Source organism: Ochotona princeps, chromosome 1 (genome assembly GCF_030435755.1).
Source record: "Ochotona princeps isolate mOchPri1 chromosome 1, mOchPri1.hap1, whole genome shotgun sequence".
NCBI classification, from domain to species: domain Eukaryota; kingdom Metazoa; phylum Chordata; class Mammalia; order Lagomorpha; family Ochotonidae; genus Ochotona; species Ochotona princeps.
In genome coordinates, this window is record NC_080832.1 from 30914504 (window position 1) to 30936597 (window position 22094).

Consider the following 22094-nt stretch of genomic DNA (forward strand, 5'->3'; position numbering starts at 1 on the left):
TTGGGAGTCGGGAGGTGTATGCTGTACATGCGTTATGGTTGTAGGCAGCTAGTGCAGTGTTTTGACTTTAAAATCCACATTTATCCCATCTATGTAATCCTTTTTTCCCACCTGTGAGTCAAATGATGCTCACCAATCATCACCTGGAATCTGAAGGTGGGTGGTGTTGTGTCATTGCGTAGCCACTCCCTTCTCAAGTCCCCGTAAAAGCCAGTGATGGGCTCTCTCTATCTTGGTCTTCTGCCTCCTACTCTTGCTCTCTTGCTTCCTGCCGAAGAACTCTAGGGCAGAGGTAGCTAGCTCTCTCCTTTAGCCTTTCTGTTTCTGGCATACTCTCCCTGAACATGCCCACTTACGTTTGTTTTCCTCAGTGTCTGAATAACTGTACCACTTGGCTTAAGCTGTGCTGGTGCTTATATTTAAAATGCTTTTAAGTAAGAGCAAGAACCTAGAAAATAAACTCTTGGTCCCAAACCTAGAGCACAACACACATACTGTTCTCATTAATTGAGTGAATAAAACATTTAAAAATTTCTGTCTGTATGAAGTTTTTACTGTAGTGTGGGAAGAGAATACATAATTGGAAAGAAGCTAATTACACAGATATCTATCTGTATCTAGGCAACTCATCTGTCTATGTCATACCTTTTATCTCATATCTATGCTCAGTGTTAGGTCATGGAAGCCAGGAGCCTGGGACTCAGTCGCTCATGTGCATATTAAAAACCCAAGTTCTTGACTTGTCACCTGCTGTCTTCAGGTTTTTAGCAGGAAGCTAAAAGAATTGGGAAGCAGAACCAGAATTAGAATTCAGAAAATCTAATATGGGATATATTTTTTCTGATTATAGTTTTAACTGCTGTGCCAAACACCCATGCCCTCATACATTAAAAAAAAAAAAAACTGTCTCCATGCTTCCCTTATTTCCTTGAGTGTCTTTTTAAAAAGATTTATTTATTTTATTTGAAAGAATTAGAGAGCGAGTGAGACAGAGAGAGAGAGCTAGCTTTCATCCACTTATTTACTTCCCAGTTGGCCACAGTGGACAGAGCTGGGCCAATCCGAAGCTTGAAGTCAGGAGCTTCTTCCAGGTCTTCCATATGTGTACAGAGGCTCAAATCCTTGGGCCATCTCTCACTGCTTTCCCAGTCTATAAGCAGGATTAGAAGTGGAACAGCTGGTACTTGAATCAGCACCTGTATGAGATGTTGATGCTCAGGTGGTAGATTAGTCTGAAATGCTACCCTGCTGGCCTTGAATATCTTTTTTTTTTTTTTTTGATAAATATTTACAGATTAATTTGAAAGGGAGAGAGAGAAAAAAAGAGAAGAAAAGAGAGGAGAAGTGAAGCCTTCTCTCTGCTGGTTCACTGGCCCAAAACTGTCAAAATGGCTGGAGATAAACAGCATGAAGCCATGAGCCAAGTACTTCTTCCAGGTCTCCCACGGGATGTAAGGGACCTAAGTACTTGGGCCATCCTCTGCTGTTATTCTAAGTACGGTAGCAAGGAGCTGGATTGGAAGCAGAACAGTTGGAGTGCCTATATGGGATGCCACTGTTGCAAGTAGTGGCTTTACTTACCGTGACACAGAACTGATCCAATCTTGTGTACTTTTAAGAAAGTTATTTTAAAGTCTCTGTCGTGCAGTCATTTTCAGGATTGGCTTCTGTTTTTGTTTTGTTTTTCTTTGAGTGGCTATACTTTCTCATTTCTTTGTATGCAAAAACAACAATCTATGTTCTGTAAAACAGATTCCTGCTATCCAGAGGGCAGGGTTCTTATGGGTCATCCTGCTTCCATGTACTGGTCCTGGGGCTAAGGGTTTGGAGGTCACTTAGGAAGTAAGTGCTGAAATGTACAGAGATCAACTACAATTTAGTTCTCAAGGTTTCCCCCAGAAATCGAAAGCTTTGGAGTTGACTCCAGCTTTCTAAGTTACTCACATCAGTCAGATTCTGTCAGTGGACTTGATGTCCAGGGAGGACAATCAATTATTGGTGCTTCATTTTTGATGGTTCTTCCCAGGACCATCCTAATTTTAAGTTTTCATTCACCCACTTGAAATAATTTGTCTCCTGTCAGTTATATGTTCAGTGATGAGGATATGTGGGTTCATAATACCTATAGGATGCTGCAGATAATAGATGAACATATGTGTGATTACACTTGTATAATTATGAACTATGATAGATGCTGTGAAGAAAAAGCAAGTGGCTTGATATATTATCCTGGGATAATGGTTCTGACAACCAAAGGCATGAACTTCCTCCCAATTCTCTTGTTCTTGTTTTTCTCTACTATCTATTGTTATTTAGAATTTATTATTTTTAATATATCAAATAAAAGGTTCAGGTGATAAACTTAAATTTTGCTAAAAACTAAACTTGGGCTTAATTTTTCCTTCTTAATGAATATACATGTATCAGATTTGGCCATACTCCAGTGCAAGAAAGACTCAGCTGTCTGGCCAAGGACAACTTTATCTATGTTGTGGCAAATATTGGAGATAAGAAGCAATGCAATGCCAGTGACCCTCAGTGTCCTCCTGATGGCTGGTACCAATACAACACGAATGTGGTGTTTGATTCTCAGGGAAAACTCATAGCACGCTACCATAAGGTAAGGTTAACATGCAAATAATCAAGCTACTGAATGTTTATGAAATAAAATATGCAAGAAGGCATATTATTATGATTATTAGTGAGCATATTTTAGAATTGTAGCAGAGACAAAGCACAGGCCCCCTGGTTTAGCTGTAGCTCCATTCACAATAGTTGTAAGGTGGAATCAATTCAGATGTTCATTGATGGCATAATGAAAATGTGGTATCTATATATATTGTGGAGTACTATTGGTCAGTGAAAAGGAATGAAATCCTTTCTTTTGCAAAAAAAAAAAAAAAGAATATAGCTGGGGATCAGTATGCTTAAAAAATCATAAATTTACTCTGATTCATGGCAAGTAAAATATAGACTGTAAAAATGTAATCTAAATGAGTAAAATTGACATTTTGAGGTTATGTTTTATAGCCTTTGTTTATACTCTCAGGAACAGTGTTTTTTTTTCTACTTGATATTTGCAGAATTCTTTACCTAATGAAGGGTTAAGGTTATGATTGAAACGAAGTAAAAGTATGCAATTGTAAAAATAAAAAAAAAATGGGGCCCAGTGCATTAGCCTAGTCACTGAAGTCCTCACCTTGAACATGCCGGGATCCCATATGGGCGCTGGTTCTAGCCCTGGTAGTCCCGCTTCCCAGCCAGCTCCCTGCTTGCAGCCTGGGAAGGCAGTAGAGGTCGGCCCAAGGCTTTGGGACCCTGCACCCACATGGGAGACCTGGAAGAAGTTCCCGGCTCCTGGCTTTGGATCAGGTCAGCTCTGGTCGTTGTGACCACTTGGGGAGTTAATCAACGGATAGAAGAGTTTCCTCTGACTCTCCTCCTCTCTGTATATCTGACTTTCCAATAAACATTTTTTAAAAATTAAAAAAAAATAATAAGAAGAAGGTAGGGGGAGTAGGGTGGAACACAACACTATGTTCCAAAATCTGTATTGTGAAAAACATGAAATTTGCTACCTTATATAAATTAATTTTTAAAAATAATGAAAGAAAATGTGATATATACATATTTGCACTAGAAAATACTACACAGCTCTGACAAAAAATAAAATTCTGTCTCTGCAATAAACTGGATACAATTAGAAATGATTATGCTTAGTGAAATAAACCAGTCTCAAAGACAATGTCATGTAAAAGCTAATGTAGAATATAAAAACAAACACGTATAGAAATGGAATAGTCATTTTGTGATATGATTGTTTTTAAATCCATATTTATACCCCAGATGAAATGCGGCCTTTCTAATTTTTACTTGCTTAATACTATGGTTAGTGGTGAATTAAGCCTGTGATTACAGAGTGGACTATAATTATGTCTTTGCAAAACCTGATGAAAGAGAGGAAAAGGAGGGTGGGGTATTGAGAGGGAGAGGGGAAGTGAGGGAAGCATGGTTGTTTTTTTGGATTTATATTATGGAATGCATAAAATCTGCTATCTTTATATTAGGGAAAAATTTTAAAAGGAAAACAATTGGTTTAGTTATGGACAACTACAATAAAGCTTCTGAGAATCTTCCCTCTGTGTTTAGAACACAGGAGTGTGTTGTTGGGAGTGTGAGAATCAGCAAGAGCCAATTGTATTGATATTTAATGCCATCTTATGGAACCTGTTCTGTAATTTTCAAGGAATTAAATTTAAGTATTTAACAGGAAGAAAGAGAGACAGTAAGATAGCCTGTCTACCCATCTGCAGGTGTCCCACATAGGTAGCAAGAGTCCATCTACTTGAGCCATCACAGCTGCCTCCCAGAGTCTGCAGCAGCAGGAAGCTGGAGGCAGAAGGCAGAGGTAGGGTGGAAGGTTGGCAAATGGACAGGGGATGCAGGCATCTTAACTGTGAGGCCAAATGCCTGCCCCAATTTTGTTCTTTTTAAGACATGACTTGGGCCTGGTAGAGTAGCCTCGTGGCTAAAATCCTTGCTTTGCATGTGCCAGGATCCTATAAGGCCACTTGTTCCTGTCCCGGCTGCTCCACTTCCCATCCAGCTCCCTGCTGTGTCCTGGGAAAGCAGTAGAGGAGACTCGAAAGAAGTTTCTGGCTTCTGGCTGTGGATCAGCCTGGCTCCACCCGTTGCATCCATTTGGGATATGAACCAGTGGGTAGAAGATCTCTAACTCCTCTCTGAATATCTACCTTTCCAATAAAAACAAATAAATCTTAAAGAAAGAAAGAAAGAAAAAGACATGAGTTGATAATGGGTAGAATGAAATAGTCCTTCCTGATAGAACTAGTCTTGAGAAGAAAGGAGAAAGCAAAGCTCTCTGCCCACAGAGGACAGTTGAATATAGTGACTCCAGGCTTGCTAGAAGAACATCTTTTCTTCAACTTTTGTATATTGCAGCAAAATCTTTTTATGGGTGAAGAACAGTTCAATGTTCCCAAGGAGCCCGAAGTTGTGACCTTCGACACCACTTTTGGAAAGTTTGGGATTTTCACATGCTTCGATATACTCTTCCATGATCCTGCTGTCACCCTGGTGAAAGATCTCCACGTGGACACCATACTGTTTCCAACAGCTTGGATGAATGTTTTGCCACATTTATCAGCTATTGAATTCCATTCAGCTTGGGCTATGGGCATGGGGGTTAATTTTCTCGCAGCCAATACACATTACCCTTCAAAGAATATGACAGGTAATGTGTAATCCACAAGTTTGATGTAAACATAAAAACAAACAAAAATTGTTATATGTGCTCTGTAGCAGACTGCTTTGCAATGCTTAGTTTATGAATATCTGTCTGGTGATATACTGTGGAATCAGTCTCAATTCAAATTGTTTTGTAGATTTATTTATTCATAATAAGTATTGCTCCTTATTATCACTCCATATAGTAAAAATTTCTCTTCTGTCTTCCTTTTTGTGAACAGATTTATTTATTTGAAAGGCAGGGTTACAGAGAGAGGAGAAACAGAGAGAATGGGATTTTCTGTCCACTGGTTCAGTACCCAAAGGCTTGCAACAGCCAGGGCTTGGCCAGACTGAAGCTAGGATTTTGGGACTTCATCCTGATCTTCCAAATTGGTAGCCGTGGCTCAAGAACTTGACCATCTTCCTCTCCGTTTCCATACACATTAGCGTGGAGCTGGATCCGAAGTGGTGCCACTAAGACTTAAACTCATGCCCATGTGGGACACTGGTGATGCAGACGGTGGCTTAACCACAGTGCTGGAATCCCTCCTTGGTTATTTCTCCTTTTTTATTTTTAAGGTTTATTTAATCATTTGAGAGAGAGAGAGAGAGAGAGAGAGTGTGTTAATTGATGCCACAAATGGCTATAAAGGCCAGGGCTAAATCAGGCTGAAACCAGGAGACAGGAGCTTCATCTGGGACTCCTGCATGGGTATCAGGGCCATCTTACACTGCTTTTCCACTTTATCAGATAATTGGATGATAAGTGATTCAAACCAAAACCCATATTGTTGGCTCAACACACTATGTCACAACACTACATCTTTCTTGGCCTCTTGATCTCATATTTTATTGGGTTTCCCCTTTTCTCACCATCCTTATCTGCAAATTATATGAAAGGTAATGAAATTTACAGCTTGGGCCTGATGTGATGGTTCAATGGCTAAATCTTTACCTTGTAAACACCAGGATCCCATGTGGGCACTGGTTTGTGTTCTGGCTACTCCACCTTCCATTCAGCTCACTGTTTATGGCCTGGGAAAGCAGTGGGGACTGGCCCAAAATGTTGGGACCCTGTAGGAAACCCAAAACAAGCTTCTGACTTCTGGTTTTGATTTGGCTTATCTCCAGCAATTGCAGTCATTTGGGGAGTGAACCAGTAGATGATGGATTTTTCTCTCCATCTCTTCTTCTCTGTAAGTCTGATCTGCCTTTCCAATAAAAATAAATAAATCTTAAAAAGGAGAAATATACAACTTAAAGGGAATAAAGTAATAAGTAAAGAATTCCTTTTCGGGCCCGGCGGCGTGGCCTAGCGGCTAAAGTCCTCGCCTTGAACGCGCCGGGATCCCACATGGGCACCGGTTCTAGTCCCGGCAGCTCCACTTCCCATCCAGCTCCCTGCTTGTGGCCTGGGAAAGCAGTCGAGGACGGCCCAAGGCTTTGGGACCCTGCACCTACGTGGGAGACCTGGAAGAGGTTCCTGGTTCCCGGCATCGGATCGGCGCGCACCGGCCCGTTGCGGCTCACTTGGGGAGTGAATCATCGGACGGAAGATCTTCCTCTCTGTCTCTCCTCCTCTCTGTACATCTGACTTTGTAATAAAAATAAATCTTTAAAAAAAAAATGAATTCCTCTTCACTTTCTTATACCCTGTTTCTGATGCATTTCCAGGAAGTGGCATCTATGCACCTGATTCTCCCAGAGCATTCCATTATGACATGAAGACAGAAGAGGGAAAACTCCTGCTTGCTGAACTGGAGTCCCATCCACAACCCTCTGCAGTGAATTGGGCTTCTCATGCCAGCAACCAAAAGCCACTGTCAACGGAAAGCCAAGAATTTAAGGGCACTATCTTTTTCGATGAATTCACCTTTGTGGAGCTCACAGAAGCCACAGGAAATCACACAGTCTGTCAGAAAGATCTCTGTTGCCATCTAAGCTACAAGATGTCTGAGAAGAGATCAGATGAAGTTTATGCCCTTGGGGCATTTGATGGTCTGCACACTGTTGAAGGAAGCTATCATCTACAGGTAATGTGCTGGTATCAGTTTCCAGTTTAAACATAGTCATATTTGGCTTCAGATATACAACTAATGTGTTTTTTTCTTTTTTTTCTTTTTTTATTAATTATTTTGCATTATGTGACAGTTTCATAGGCTCTGGGAATCCTCCCACCCCTCCCCACGCCCCTCCCCCCTGGTGGATTCCTCCACCTTGATGCAGTATTACAGTTCAAATCAATCAAGATTCTTTCCTTGCAAACGTATACCAAGCATAGAGTCCAGCTACTTATTGTCCAGATGGGTTGAACAGTTTTATAACATCTTTCAGGCCTTGTCTTTACCAAAATGATGGCTGTCCAGACACTTCCCATGTCATTCCTTCCAGCTTTTTGGCTTTATTAGGTATCTCACTTATGTACTACCGTAACATCCAATACAAACACCCACAACAGCAGCACATGCATGACAGGTACCTCATGTGAGTCATGTGCAAATTGGCAGTGGCTGTACTGGGACATCATTGGTTTGTAAGTAATAGTTTTCTTTATTGATTTTCATATTAACTTTAATACAACAAGTTTAATAGTAGCATGGATTTTTACCTAAGGAACTTTTTTGTTTTTCTAAAAATGATTTATTTTATTTATTTGAAAGGCAGTGTTACAGAGAGGCAGGGATGAGAGATTAGAAATAGAATCGTTCACTCACTAATTCATGCCCCAAATGGCTACAACTGCCAAGGCTATGCCAGGACCAAGTCAGGAGTGTAGAACCCCATCTTGGTCTCCTGTATGAGGAGCACAGGCCCAACCTCTGAGACATCTTCCACTACTTTCCCAGGCAAATTAGCAGGGAACAGGATTGAGAGTGGAGCAACTGGAATTTGAATTGGCAATTAAGAGATGCTGGCATCACAAGAGATGTTTCAGCTGGCTGCATTGTAGCACTGGACCACAAGTCCTTTATTTTCATGGAATTTTGGATTTTGGCATTGAGGGCCAGGGATTTTACTATTGCATTATATTGATAATCTTTCACTCTTAATTATGATGAAATACTATGAGGAAAATTCTCCATTGATAATAAATCTACTTCCTAATTAAAGGGAGAAAAGGCTAAGTGAAGTTAACCTGCATCTAGCTGCACAGATTTTCTAAGCATTTTTAGTGAATATGTGGAAATTTTTATAAGAGATTTAAGGAAGTAGGGAGGAAGGAAATGGCTTTTTGTTGAGTACGGTGTGATAGCAACACTGAAGAAAACAGGGATTTGAAACAGTTGAAATAGGAGAGTGGAGGAGATGAGGAGCCGCCTAGACACAGTCATGCCCGACTAGGTTCCACATCTACAGTTTCAACCAACTGAATGTCTCGTGTTCAGAAAACAGAAAAATTGCATCTGAGTTGAACATGTAGATTTCTTCTGTTTTCCTAGATAATACAGTAAAATGACTATTTATATGGAATTGGCACTATATTAGGTACGGCAAGTAATGCAGAGGTGATATTAATAAAGGATGTGTATAGGTTATATACAAATATATCAGCTTGATTGTTTTCACAATATATTATCTGCTGAGAATGTTGAAGTGGCAGAATAGTCCTAAAAATCCTCTGAGGATACTGAGGAAATTGTATTTCAGAATGTTTTGGGGTAAACAGTGGAGGCACAGATGAGGGAAGTTCATCTTCCTTACCAAGCACATGTAATTTTTTCTCTTTAGAGCACCACCTGCACTCTTTGTCATCCCTTTACCTTCCCAACAAAGGGGGCACCCAGACCAACAGCATCTAGGTCTTTGAGACTGTAGGACCTATTACCCAGCAATACGAGTGATTAGGGATAAAAGCATGCTCACAACCAACAGGTTAATCCAGGGGCTTGAGCCAGATGCAGGTTAACATGTGTTCTGCAATACGATGATACTGGATGAACTTCTACTTTTCCAGTAGTAGTTAGCTGACCTGGGACCAACCCCTGAAGATCTTTAAATCTCTAGTTATCTTCTTCCAGATATGTGGATTTTATTTTCACTCCCCATGTAATTATGTCATGCTTAGTGTGTTCAGATATGTGCTCGAGTCTTGGGATAGTTACAGTGAGCCAGATTGACATAGTCACTGCCTTCACAGAGCTTATACTTAAAAGACAAATATCAAACACAAAACCAAGAAAATTGCTATTTAATTTTAATTCTGACAAATTCTACAAAGGAAAAATGGCATGCTTCTTATGGGAAGACCTAACATTGTCTTTGGAGAAAGAAAAGTATTGACAAAATACTTTTTTTAAAAAAAGATTTATGTTATTTTTTATTGGAAAGTCAGAGAGGAGGAAAGACAGAGAAGATCTGTCCATTGATTCACTCCCCAAGCAGCCACATTGGCTAGAGCTGCGCCAATTAGAAGCCAGACACCCGAAGCCTCTTTTGGGTCACCCACGTGGGTGCAGGGTCTCAAGGCTTTGGGCAATCCTTGACTGCTTTCAGAGAACACAATCAGGGAGGTGGATTGGAAGCAGGGCCTTCAGGATTAGAACCGGTGCCCACATGGGATCCTGGCACATACAAGGCAAGGTCTTCAGCCGCTAGGCTATCATGCCGGGCCCAATAATATACTCTTTACAGAATTTGGGGGAAGTTTAGCCTAATAACTATAGTGTCTAACATGGTGATTGGCATGTAGGAAGTCCTCCACAAATATTAACACTGTTATTGTTGTTAATGAAAGCAATACAAACTTCTTTTCAAAAAGATTTATAAACTTCTGTTTCAAAGAGCTACACACAGAGAGACAGAGAGGGAGACCCGCAAAAAGATTTTTGATCCACTGATTGGCTCACCAGATTATTGCAATGGCCAGGCTTGGGCCATTTTCTGTTGTTTCTTATTGGCCATTAACAGGGAACCATTTGGGAAGGGGAGCAGTTGGAACTTAAATTAATGCCCACATTTGATGCTAGCATTGTAGGTGACAGCTTTATTTTTTATGCCACAACACAGGGCCCCAACTTTTGTTTTAATCACCAGACATACACCACTAAGTTTCACTTATAGGGACACTGAATCTGTTGCAAGTATGTCTTTATTCATTTCCTTTAATCCCTTGTCATATTCCAGATGTTATAACATTTCTTATCATCTACATTGGCTTTAGTCATTTTTTCCTTATTAATCAAAGTAATACATGAACATAAAGAAGACAAATTACATTAGCGGTTTATACATCATTAGGTGCCTTGGTAACTGAATCTTTCATCTGCTTCTTCTGGAATTTATTCAGCTATGTGTTTCTGAATAACATTGGTTTACTAATAAGTTCTACTTCATTTATCCTTTTATTTCTTCTCCAGCAAGAATTTCTTTCTCTTTTTGTCTGGGTCAGTTGTATCCTTTCTCTCTTAGTTATTTATTGAAGAAATGTATACATATAATTGAAAAGGCAAATATCACTAAGAATATAATAAAACAGTCATGCCTTCCTTAATTAGTACCCTAGTTTGAAGCAAGTTGTCTCAGCTTTTTCAGTTATAGTACAATTTATACAAAATTGACTACTTTAAGTAACTATCTTGTATTATCTACCCTGGTTAATAAACATTTTTCTCATCCTTCCTGCCTTCCCTCCACCATGCTTCTAATATAACTTTTATTTAAACTAATGTGCAAATTTTTTATGTTATGACTATGCAAATGTCAAGCAGAGCAAGAGTATTAATTACATATTAGTCTCTTTGTGTTCTGGAAATCATCAAATGTTTTATGCTAAAATCTGTTACTTTTCTTTGATATTTTTGTCATTAAAATTCCCATACCTTCCAAAGGCATCTCAAAATAATTTTCCTTCAATGTCACTTCAATAGATAATCCTGAGTTAAAAATGTGTGTTTTCAGCGCTGGTGAAATGGCTCCATTGGCTAATCCTTCACGTCCAAGTGCTGATATCCCATATGAGCATCAGTTCGTATCCCAGCTGCGCCACCTGTCATTCCTCATGCTTATAGCCTGAGAAAGCAGTGAAGGATGGCCCAAAGCTTGGGGCCCTACACCCCATGGGAGACCTACAAGAGGCTCCTGGCTTCTGATTGGCTCAGCTGGTCCTAGTGAACCACAGGATTGGGGAGTGAACCAGTGGATAGAAGTTCTTTCTCTCTGCACATCTACCTATCAAATAAAAATAAATAAATCTTTAAAATACATAAATTTTCTCACTACTAGCTTTCCAATAGTCTTTCTGTATAGCTGTCATCTTAGGAGTTAATTCTTTTGGCTTTTCTTGTTTTGAACTCCCTGATTCCCTATTTTTCTTCTCTTATATTGACTGGATGCTTTGTTCTGTAATTCAAGCATCTAACTTGACTGTGTCTTGAATCACTTGATTGACTCTACAGCAGCAGCCTTCCTAGGCTTTGAGCATCATAATAGGTGTTATTTTGAAATCTCCCCTCATTTTCAGGGAGACAATTTTCTTCACCATCCCCTTGTGTGTATTCCAGGTTTTCTGTTCTCAACCCTTCTTGTTTTCAGCTTTTGCCATCTCTGTTGTTGTTAATAGCTTCTAAAAGTGGGTGATGAAGAGCTTGTTTTTTTTTTTTTTGAAACTTACGTGTCTGAAACTGTCTTTCCCTCTTAAGTTTGGATATTTGTCTGCATGTTGACTGCAAAGACGGTTATAATTTTTTTCTTGGAATTGTGAAGGTGTTATCATCTCCATTGCTACAATGCCACTGAAAATAACAAAGTTATTCTGATTCCTGAATTTAAATATGTTAATTCTTCATCCAACACTTTCACTTTCCTCAAAATTCTTAGAAAATTTTTTCCCTTCTCTCTTGCCATAACTTACTACTATGAACTGGGGTCTCCTGAATTAGTTTTCTAAGTTTCTGTATTTTTTATATCTTTAATTTAGACCTTTACTTTTTTTTTTTTTTTTACAAAATTGTTTTATGGAAACACATACAAACACACAGAAAGACACACACACACACACACAGAGAATTTCTTCCATCCAGTAGTTCACTTAGTTTAATTCCCAAATACCCACTACAGACAAGGTGGGGACATTCTAAAGTCAGGAACCTAGAACTCAATTTCTGTCTTCCACATGGGTCAGGGACTCAAGTGCTTTTGCTATTGCTTGCTGCCTTCAAGGACGTGCATTAGAAAAATATTAGGGGGACTGGCACGATAGCCTAGTGATTAAGGTTCTCGACTTGAATGCTCTGGGATCCCATGTGGGCGCTGGTTCTAATCCTGGGGACCCTGCTTCCTATCTAGCTCCCTGCCTGTGGCCTGGGAAAGCAATTGAGACCGGCCCAAAACTTTGGGACCCTGCACCTGCATGGGAAACCTGGAGCAGATTCCTGGCTCCTGGCTTTGGATTGGCACAGCACCGGCCATTGCAACCACTTGGGGAGTGAACCATCAGATGGAAGATCTTCCTCTCTGTCTCTCCTCTTCTCCATATATCTGCCTTTCCAATAAAAATAAATAAATCTTAGAAAAAAGAAAGAAAAACATTGGATGGGAAGCAGAGCCAGTCAGCTAAGCAGACACTTCAATGTAGGATGTGGGACTCACAAATGGCTTCTTAACTGGTGAGCCAAGGTCTTGCCCCTGGTGCTTTATTGCATTTTTATTCCTCTTCATCTTACAAGCCTTGCACCGAGTCTTGTACTTTTCATAGGGTGGTTTTAACTGCCAACGGCTCTTTTTTTTGTTTTTGGGTTTTATTTTGTTAAAAACAATGTTTTTGTTGTTGATTTCATGGACTCAGGTATTTTATTCTGTCTCTCTGAGCTATTAGGTTTTTTGATGATTCTTCTGCTGGAATATTCTTAAGTTACCTTTTCTGCTTGTTTTGCTCACTGATGTTCATTTCCTCCTAATTTTGTAATCTGTGGATCACAAGAAACTGACTAAAGTTTTGAGCACCTGCCTTACACTGTCAGTCTTAAGCTTTGTATGTTAGGTGATTTAGATGGATGTTTCATTAGGGAGACCACCAAAGTAAGCAACTTTAGAGGCCTCTTCTTGGGATAGTCAGTTTTCAAGTATTCTAGTTTTGTTCCTCCCTCCCTCCCTCTTTCCCTCTCTTCCTGCCTTCCTGACTTACTTCCTCCTGCCTTCCCTCCATCACTTTCTCCTCCTCCCTCCATTTCCTTCCTTTTTCTTTTTTCCAGTGATTTACTTATTTTTGACAGTCAAAACCACATGGAGAAGGGCAGGGGAGAAAGAGTTAGAGGGAGCTTTTATCTCTGAGTTCAATCCCCAGTTGGCTGCAACAGCCAGCAACATAATCGACTAAAGTCATGAGCCAGGAACCAGGGGTCAAGTGCCAAGAGCTACAAACAGGTGCCAACATGGGTGGCAGAAACCCATATACTTGGGCATCTTTCACTATTTCCCCAGGTGACTAGCAGGGTCAGACATGGAACAGCTGGACAGGAACTGTTGCCAAATGGAATTTTGGTATCACATGTAGTGCCTTTACTCACTGTTACGGTACTGACTCTATCTAATTTTCTTCTTCAATAGAATTGCCTAATTTAGTAAAGAAGAATACTAAATTCCTAGGCAAATTTGAAGTTTAAATAAATAACAACGACAACAACAAAAATTTGTGTATTTCATTCAATATTTGGGCTATATTTATGCTAAACGTTGTTGTTATTTATTTGAACTTCAAATTTGGCTGACTTTAGTCTTTTATCTTATTTGGCAAAGGTATTCCATAAAGATTAATCCCTGTTTCCAATATTTAAGAACAAACTAAGGAAAATAGCCATGCCTGATGTAGGGGTATTGCTGGTGGGAGTTTCTTTAAAACATTCAATACAATTCATTCAAGTAATCTTCTTTATCTACATCTTCAAAAAAAATCTGTGCAAAGACCCTCTGTTCTACCCTTTCTGGGAAGAGATTACTAGCATCTTGCCAGCAAGGGAAAGGAACGATTGCATGCTTGAGTTACACAGACTGTGCATTTAAAGCATCCTTCACAATGTTATATCATCTTCCTAACTTAAGTAAGGCAGGGACTCAAGTACTTTTGCTGTTACCTACTGCCTTCGAGCCATTGCAATTTCACTCCCAGCTCTGAGGTACCTGATGACCCCAGTGACAGAGTATGTTGAGCATTCTGCCATGTAGACAGGCTTGATCTTGGCTTGTTCCACTACCATTGTAAGTCTTAGATCTACGAAAGCAGCTACCAAGTATTGTATCAACACACAAGCCTGTGCAATTAGGCTGTTGTCCATCCTTCTGCTCCGTGCTTGTGGGATCTTAGGAAAAAAGTACCAGTTTCTTTAAGATTTCATGGAAACAAAATATAAGCACATACTCATTCTACTTTTACCTTAAACATACATGCTGCAAAAGATTGACTTTGTACCTGCAAAATTTGAATCATGGAGGAGTCCATTTACAGGAAAGAATGAGGATGGCTTGCAATACATGAACACACAAAGTTAAACGAACATAGATATTCTTTTTGGGAAAATGCAGTTGGAATGGTGAGCTGACTCATTATTAGATGCTAAGTTCAAGTAGCTGCATACTGTAATAGAAAAAAAACTCAATGGAGAACTGGCCCAGTCCTTGTTCAAAAATGAAAGCTATGACTTTTCAAGATTACCAGAAATGCCTTTGGGTTATTGCTACTGTTCATTATTGCCCCGAAGTTCTTTTATTTTGTGAGATAAGTCATAAGACAGATTCCACCAGTGTCTAAGTTAAATCCTTTTTTCAAAATATATTGAGCACTTTTGATAGTTATAAGGTTCTGACATGAAAATATGATTTTCATGGCTGCAGATCTAACATCTCATTATCTCTCTAAGAGGTTAATCATTCTGACATGAATTGCAGAAGCACTGGGGTCTTAATTAGTTTATTTTACATTATTAAATTATACCCCAGTTTCATTGTGGTGTAATCAAAATTTTAAAAGTGTATGTGTATGGTATACAACAATGTGCATACATTGCTTACTGAGAATGATCAAGCCCATCCAATGAGTGTATTCATTGTGAGGTTCTTGTGACTTATCGTCTTGTATTATGTCCTTAGATCTGTACCCTGCTGAAGTGTAAAAGGACAGACTTACGCACTTGTGGACACTCAGTTGAAACAGCTTCCACCAGGTTTGATATGTTCTCCCTTAGTGGCACTTTTGGAACCCAGTACGTCTTCCCTGAGGTGTTGCTGAGCGATATTAAGCTTGCACCTGGGGAATTCCAGGTAAGAATCTTTGCCTAATACAAACAGAATAATTTCATGTAAGAGGATACTTTTTCAGGTCAAAGCCTTCTCATGTGCTTACAAATATAAAAATCTCCATTTGGAAAGGGAAAGACTGCTCTTAGGAATCATGAGGTCTGGATTTCTTAGAGTAACAATTCGTGAACTAATCAACTCAGAATGAAGAAAGCAGCCTTGTTTGGGGGACTCTAGGCAGCAAGATGGATGACTTCAGCTCTGTTAAGTAGCAAAAAGACTCAGCAAGAACCATTTCAGAAGCAGGCCCTAGGGTAACGGAGGAATTACGCCTAGGGAAGTTGAAGGAAGTCCTCTTATCTGGTTCAAGACCTAACACGAGAGCAGCAGAAGGCTGAAGGACAGAGAGCTTAACAGGGTCTGATGTTGGAAAGGGACCAAATACTTTAGAGCCCCCAAACAATGCACTGGAGTCTCTGAGTCTGCCCGGCCTCATTCGCCCACTGACTTCCCCTTCAGGCTCTGCTCTCACGCCCCCTTTGTGGTACAGAGAACTGCTGAGAAACAAAAACGGGATTGTTGGGAGTGACAGGGATTGAAAGATGCTCAGGCCAATCTCCCCTTATTCAATAAAATCTGATTATTTGAGTCAGTTTTTACATTGTCCAAGAGGAAAAGCTTTCGGTCTTATGTACTACCAACTCCATTGTTTTATGTTAATTAGCTCCTGGAATGCTTTCTAGGGTAAATAAGTTATATACTACTAATTCCACAACTCCATTTTTTAAAAATATCTTTGGCAAAGCAGAATTGGATCAGTATTTTTTATTATTTCTTATTTTATTACTTCTTAAAGATAGAGCCTGTCTTTTGTGTTCTAATTAGGTGTCAAGTGATGGACGTTTAATGAGCTTGAAGCCGACATCCGGACCTGTCTTAACAGTAACTCTATTTGGAAGGTTGTATGAGAAGGATCAGGCATTAAATGCTTCCTCAGACTTCACGGCACAAACACTGAGAATCCTTGTTGCTGTTTTGGCATGTATTCTGTGCTCACTATACTGGTAGAATATTCATATTTCCTTTATTTTCCTTGGGACAATTTAAGAAGTGGTTGCAGGCCCCGGTCTCCCAAGGATTAACTCCACAGCTTAGCTTGTTTCTCAGAGCATAACAGGATTGGTAATTTTGGCCTGATACATATAGCCACTGGCTTAACCGCAAGTTCCTGCTTCCTATTTGTCAAGTTATCTGCCAGGGGATTGGATAAAACTCAAGGGATTTAGGGTGGCCACGAGAGGATTGGATAAACACTGGGAGGAACTGAAGGGATTTAGGGTTGCCACTACTGGGAGGAACTGAAGGGATTTAGGGTGGCCACTACTGGGAGGAGCTAAGCAGAGTATAAAAGAAAGTCTGGAGTTGCAATAAAGATCAATCTGTCATCGATCGGCATTCGGTGTACTGCGTGTTGCCTTGTCTTGTCTCTCTGCGTTGTCTGTGTTGCAACCCTAGTCCCTCCGCTCAGCTCGGATTACGTGGCGACGAGGGCGTTGTCAACATCTGGAGGCCTCACCGAGATTGAGAAAGAGAGGATACGACGAAGGGTCGTCCCAAGAGTCTGGCCAGCTGATTCAGGTAAGTGGGACGTATTGTAAGTCTCTCCTAAACTGGTAGGAGAGGGAGGTTCATTTTGAAATATAGTCAGGTTTTGGATTTATTTTGAAATAGAGTTAGGTTTTAGACTTATTTTGAAATATAACTAGGTTTTGGATTTATTTTTTAAGTTTTCGATTTATTTTGAAGTATAGTCAGGTTTTAGATTTATTTTGAAGTATAGTTAGGTCTTGGTGTTTAATTTATCCGGTGAAAAGGACGATAAAATGGGTTCTGCCTTCTCCCGGGATAAATTGGCCACCGAGCTTGAAGAACTTCTACGTCAACTGGGGATGCCAGTTAAATTTAAAATGATTAGAAATTTTGTTAAAGCCATTCAATCTAGCAGTCCTTGGTTTATTGTTTCAGGCAACTTGAGTATTCCCGATTGGGAACAGGTTAAGGCCAATTTACAATCTTGTTTACAAAAAGACCCAGATAATTTCCCCATTGTTAACTTCTCTTTGTGGCGCTTAGTCCGGGATTCATTATTTACTGATAAAGTGAAAGTTGAGAGACAGTTAAGAGAAGTACAGACTACTTTTGAAGGAATCCAGAGGTGGGAAGTTCTACGGTCCTTGGAAGCCTGGAACGAGGCGGCCTCGAGTGAAACCACCCCGAGTGAGACCTCTTCTTTAGAGGAGAGTGAGGTCTCTTCTTTAGAGGAGAGTGAAGCCTCTTCTTCAGATGAGAACGAGGCCTCTTCCTCGGAAGAGAGTGAGGACAAACGAGATGAGAAGGTTTTCTTAAAGCAGAAAACTAAGGATAAGGAGAAGGTTTTCTTAAAGCAGAAAATTAAGGATAAGGAGAAGGTTTTCTTAAAGCAGGAAATTAGGGACATTAAAAGAAAGTTAAAGAAAGCAGGAATAGGTGCACGTTCCTCTGGCAAATTGTCCAGTTCAAGACCACCACCATATGCCCCTAATTTTGTGACCCCTACCGCTCCTCCTGAGGAGGAAGCCGTGGGCCATTCACCCAATAATTACCCCACGTGGCCATGGAGTGACGGCCTCACTGATCAGCCAGTGGGTGGGGTTCGATGCTTCCCTGTAATAGAGGTCCCAGTTCGAGGAGGTCCCCCTCGCCGGGAGCATCAGCCCCTTCAATTTAAAGACCTCAAAAATGTAAAGCAGGCTGTTAAAGATTATGGTGCCCAGGCACCCTTTACTCTTGCACTCATAGAATCCTTTTCGAGTTTGAATCTTACTCCTAGTGATTGGATGCAATTGTGCCGCTCTGCTCTCGATGGTGGCGACTTTCTCCTATGGAGAGGGGATTTTCAAGATAGGTGCAAATTTTTTGCTGAGCAGAATGCGGCTGGGGGACATGCAGATCGAAGCCTTGAAATGCTTACTGGCACTGGACCTTTTGAGGGCGTCCAACAACAAGTTAATTATGACCTAGGAGTTTATGCACAGATAGCAAATGCAGCCCTTGGAGCCTGGAAGGCCTTGCCTAATGCTAATACAGGAGACCAGCTTTCCAAGGTCTTGCAAGGCCCCACAGAACCTTTTCAAGAATTTGTGGACCGTATTATGCAGGTTGCTAGTAAGATCTTTGGTAACGTGGAACCAGCAATGCCAGTAATTAAGCATATAGCCTTTGAGAATGCTAATAAATATTGCCAGGATGCTCTCAGGTTCCACAGAGATAAGTCCCTGCATGATTATCTCAAAATCTGCAGACATATTGACTCCACCCATGCCCTTGGGCAAGTGATAGCAGCCGCTGTTCAACACCCTCAGCCCCACCCTAGGGCACCTCCCAAAACCTGTTTCAGATGTGGACAGCCTGGACATTTTAAAAAACAGTGCCCCAAAATTCCGCGACAAGGAAGATCACCCCCACAATCCTTGCAGGCCCCAGATCTTTGTCCAAGATGCCATAAAGGCTATCATTGGAGCAGTGATTGTAGGTCCAGATATGATGCCCAAGGCAATCCCCTATCGGGAAACGGGGTGAGGGGCCCGCTCCGGGCCCCCCAACCTCAGGTGTACGGAGCCCAGCAGACACCTGTAACTTCCGGAACAGCGCAGACTCCTTCCAGAGTCCCTCTCCCATGGCGAGGAACACCGACATTTCAACCCTCCTCAGAGCAACACCAGGTAGCGCAGGACTGGACCTCTGTGCCACCTCTGGAGAGGTATTGACCCCGCTCCTGGGACCCCAACGGATAAAAACAGGAGTCAGGGGCCCCTTGCCTAAGAATACCTTGGGTCTGATCCTAGGAAGAAGTAGTGCTACTATGCATGGAATCAGGGTACTCCCAGGAGTGATAGATGAGGATACTCCCACAGAAATAGAAGTCATGGTAGAATCAGCCAAAGGCACTATAATCATTCCACCTGGAGCTAGATTTGCCCAGCTGATCTTGATCCCCAAGGTTCCAACTGACAACCCCATTCTTAAGAGAGATAGACAAGGAGGATTTGGACATTCTGGCCCCTTGGCATGTTGGGTCTCCGACATGCAAACCCGACCCACCTTACAGTTAGAGATAGAAGGGAGAAAATTCACAGGTTTACTTGATACCGGAGCTGACAGTACAGTTATATCCCAGGCACAGTGGCCAAGTTCCTGGCCATTAGAGGCCACCCCAACCGTTCTCCAAGGGATAGGAACTTCTCAGCCACAGAAAAGTGCCAGGTTGTTAAGGTGGAAGGATCAAGAAGGGCATTCAGGAGTTTTCCAGCCGTATGTCTTACCACATATTCCTATCAATCTGTGGGGACGAGATTTGTTGAGTGCCATGAATGCTGTATTGACCTCTCAGCCTGTGCCAAATATGCTTAATAGACAGGGATACTTTCCTGGAAAAGGTTTGGGCAGACATCTTCAAGGTGACCCCCAACCAGTCTGTGACAGGGTTAAAAATTAGAGGCTGCAATTGAATTGGTAAGGAACAGCTTGAGAGAAATCAAAATAAGCCCATTGTTTACAGGCCTTTGCCTATATTTTAATATAACTCACAAAACAGGCATTCCTTATAATCCTCAGGGTCAAGCCATTGTTGAACGTGCCAACCGCACCCTTAAAGTTTATCTAGAAAAAGTAAAGAAGGGGGATGTGGCCGAGCATTGCAGCTCACCCCATTCCTTACTGGCATCTGCCATCTATGTGTTAAATTTTTTAACTGTCACTAATGATGTAGCTCCTGCAGAGCGCCATTGGCTTCGCCCTGCTAATGAGAATAAAGGCCAAGTAAAATGGAAAGATCTGGCCACAAATAAATGGCGAGGACCAGATCCAGTACTAACGTGGGGGCGAGGCTCTGTTTGTGTTTTTCCCCAGGATGAAGAAACACCTAGATGGGTTCCCGAGAGACTTACACGACAAATCTCCTTGGCTCCAACTCAACATGATCCCACTCCTAATGATGTTCTTGCAGGATAGGAGACCCTGACAGCAGTGGTGCAACTTCCTGATATCCTGCCCATGGGATCTCCAGCTGCTCCCCGATTTACCATCATATATGTGTTACCCCTGTGAAATGGCATTTAACTGGCAGCATGGATGTTTTAGGAACAAAGCGGAATCTTGGCCATGAGGCTGATGGTCATAGCCATGATTGCAGTACTGTTTAGTCTTCTTTGCCGCCTATGCAGGCAACAAGCCTGGGAGCAGGTCATTATTTGACAAACCATGATGGTTTTAGCTGTGGAAAATCCTAGCGCTCAAGTTTGGCTGAACATGGTGTGATGGGCAGCCAGAGACGGGTAAGATCTGGCAGCGCTGATGACCAACCTAAGACAGGGATTCCCCAGGTGGGGCTCCCCATGACGGGTAAGGCGTCAACTGACTGCTGGACAACCTAAGACAGGCGTCCATTAAAAAAACAAAAAAAGGGGGACATGCAGGCCCCGGTCTCCCAAGGATTAACTCCACAGCTTAGCTTGTTTCTCAGAGCATAACAGGATTGGTAATTTTGGCCTGATACATATAGCCACTGGCTTAACCGCAAGTTCCTGCTTCCTATTTGTCAAGTTATCTGCCAGGGGATTGGATAAAACTCAAGGGATTTAGGGTGGCCACGAGAGGATTGGATAAACACTGGGAGGAACTGAAGGGATTTAGGGTTGCCACTACTAGGAGGAACTGAAGGGATTTAGGGTGGCCACTACTGGGAGGAGCTAAGCAGAGTATAAAAGAAAGTCTGGAGTTGCAATAAAGATCAATCTGTCATCGATCGGCATTCGGTGTACTGCGTGTTGCCTTGTCTTGTCTCTCTGCGTTGTCTGTGTTGCAACCCTAGTCCCTCCGCTCAGCTCGGATTACGTGGCGACGAGGGCGTTGCCAACAAGTGGTGGATGAGAAAATGATTGATCTGGGATTTTGCTAATAGTGGTGTCTGAAAAATGTGAATTATAAATATACATTTGTGTTTAGAAGAACACATACTAATATATGTATTAATCTAAAAGCAACTTGAGCGTTGTTCTTTCCTGGAACTGGACTGTTTGCATGGAATAAGAATCACAATTCTTTTATGCAGAAGAAATAAAAATCACATCAAATCTATCCTAAAATGCACTGAAGTCTGAAATCCTTACCTCTTCTATTATAACACGTATCTCTTAGGACATTATGCTTAAGCTTTCTAATGATTTTTGTTTGTCTGCTCTGCTTAATTGCAAAGCTAAGCAATACAATTAAGTTCTGCTATGGAGTGAATAATGTTCCAAAAAGTTTACATTTTAAAGTCATCCTTGCCATAGGTAATTGATTTGAAATGAAGTTTTCAGGTTGGACTCTAATCCACTTGTTATTGAGAGAAGAGGTTAGGGTGTGGAATACAAACTTTCCCAGAGAGGAGAGCATGTATAGTCATAGAGGAAGAAAACCATCACAATGTTACATCAGCAAGCCAGGAGCAGAGCCTCTGAATGAAACCAGCCCTCCTACACCTGGGCCTTGGACTTTGGAACTCACAAAAAGTCAAATTCTTTCCTCCCTGCTCCCCA

At 41.2% G+C, this 22094-nt stretch overlaps 1 protein-coding gene across 2 annotated transcripts in view; it reads left to right on the top strand.

The window, feature by feature from the left end:
- VNN1 (vanin 1) overlaps nt 1-21735 on the top strand; it is a 52761-nt gene extending 31026 nt beyond the window's left edge. For both annotated transcript variants that reach the window (XM_058673785.1, XM_058673751.1), the window contains exons 4-9: nt 2428-2620; nt 4963-5254; nt 6925-7283; nt 15331-15501; nt 16363-16585; nt 21432-21735. In XM_058673785.1, the coding sequence (XP_058529768.1) occupies nt 2428-2620; nt 4963-5254; nt 6925-7283; nt 15331-15501; nt 16363-16545 (1198 nt within the window). In that variant the 3' untranslated portion in view covers nt 16546-16585; nt 21432-21735. The remainder of the gene's footprint in view (nt 1-2427; nt 2621-4962; nt 5255-6924; nt 7284-15330; nt 15502-16362; nt 16586-21431) is intronic.
- The last annotated feature ends 359 nt before the right edge of the window (nt 21736-22094 follow it).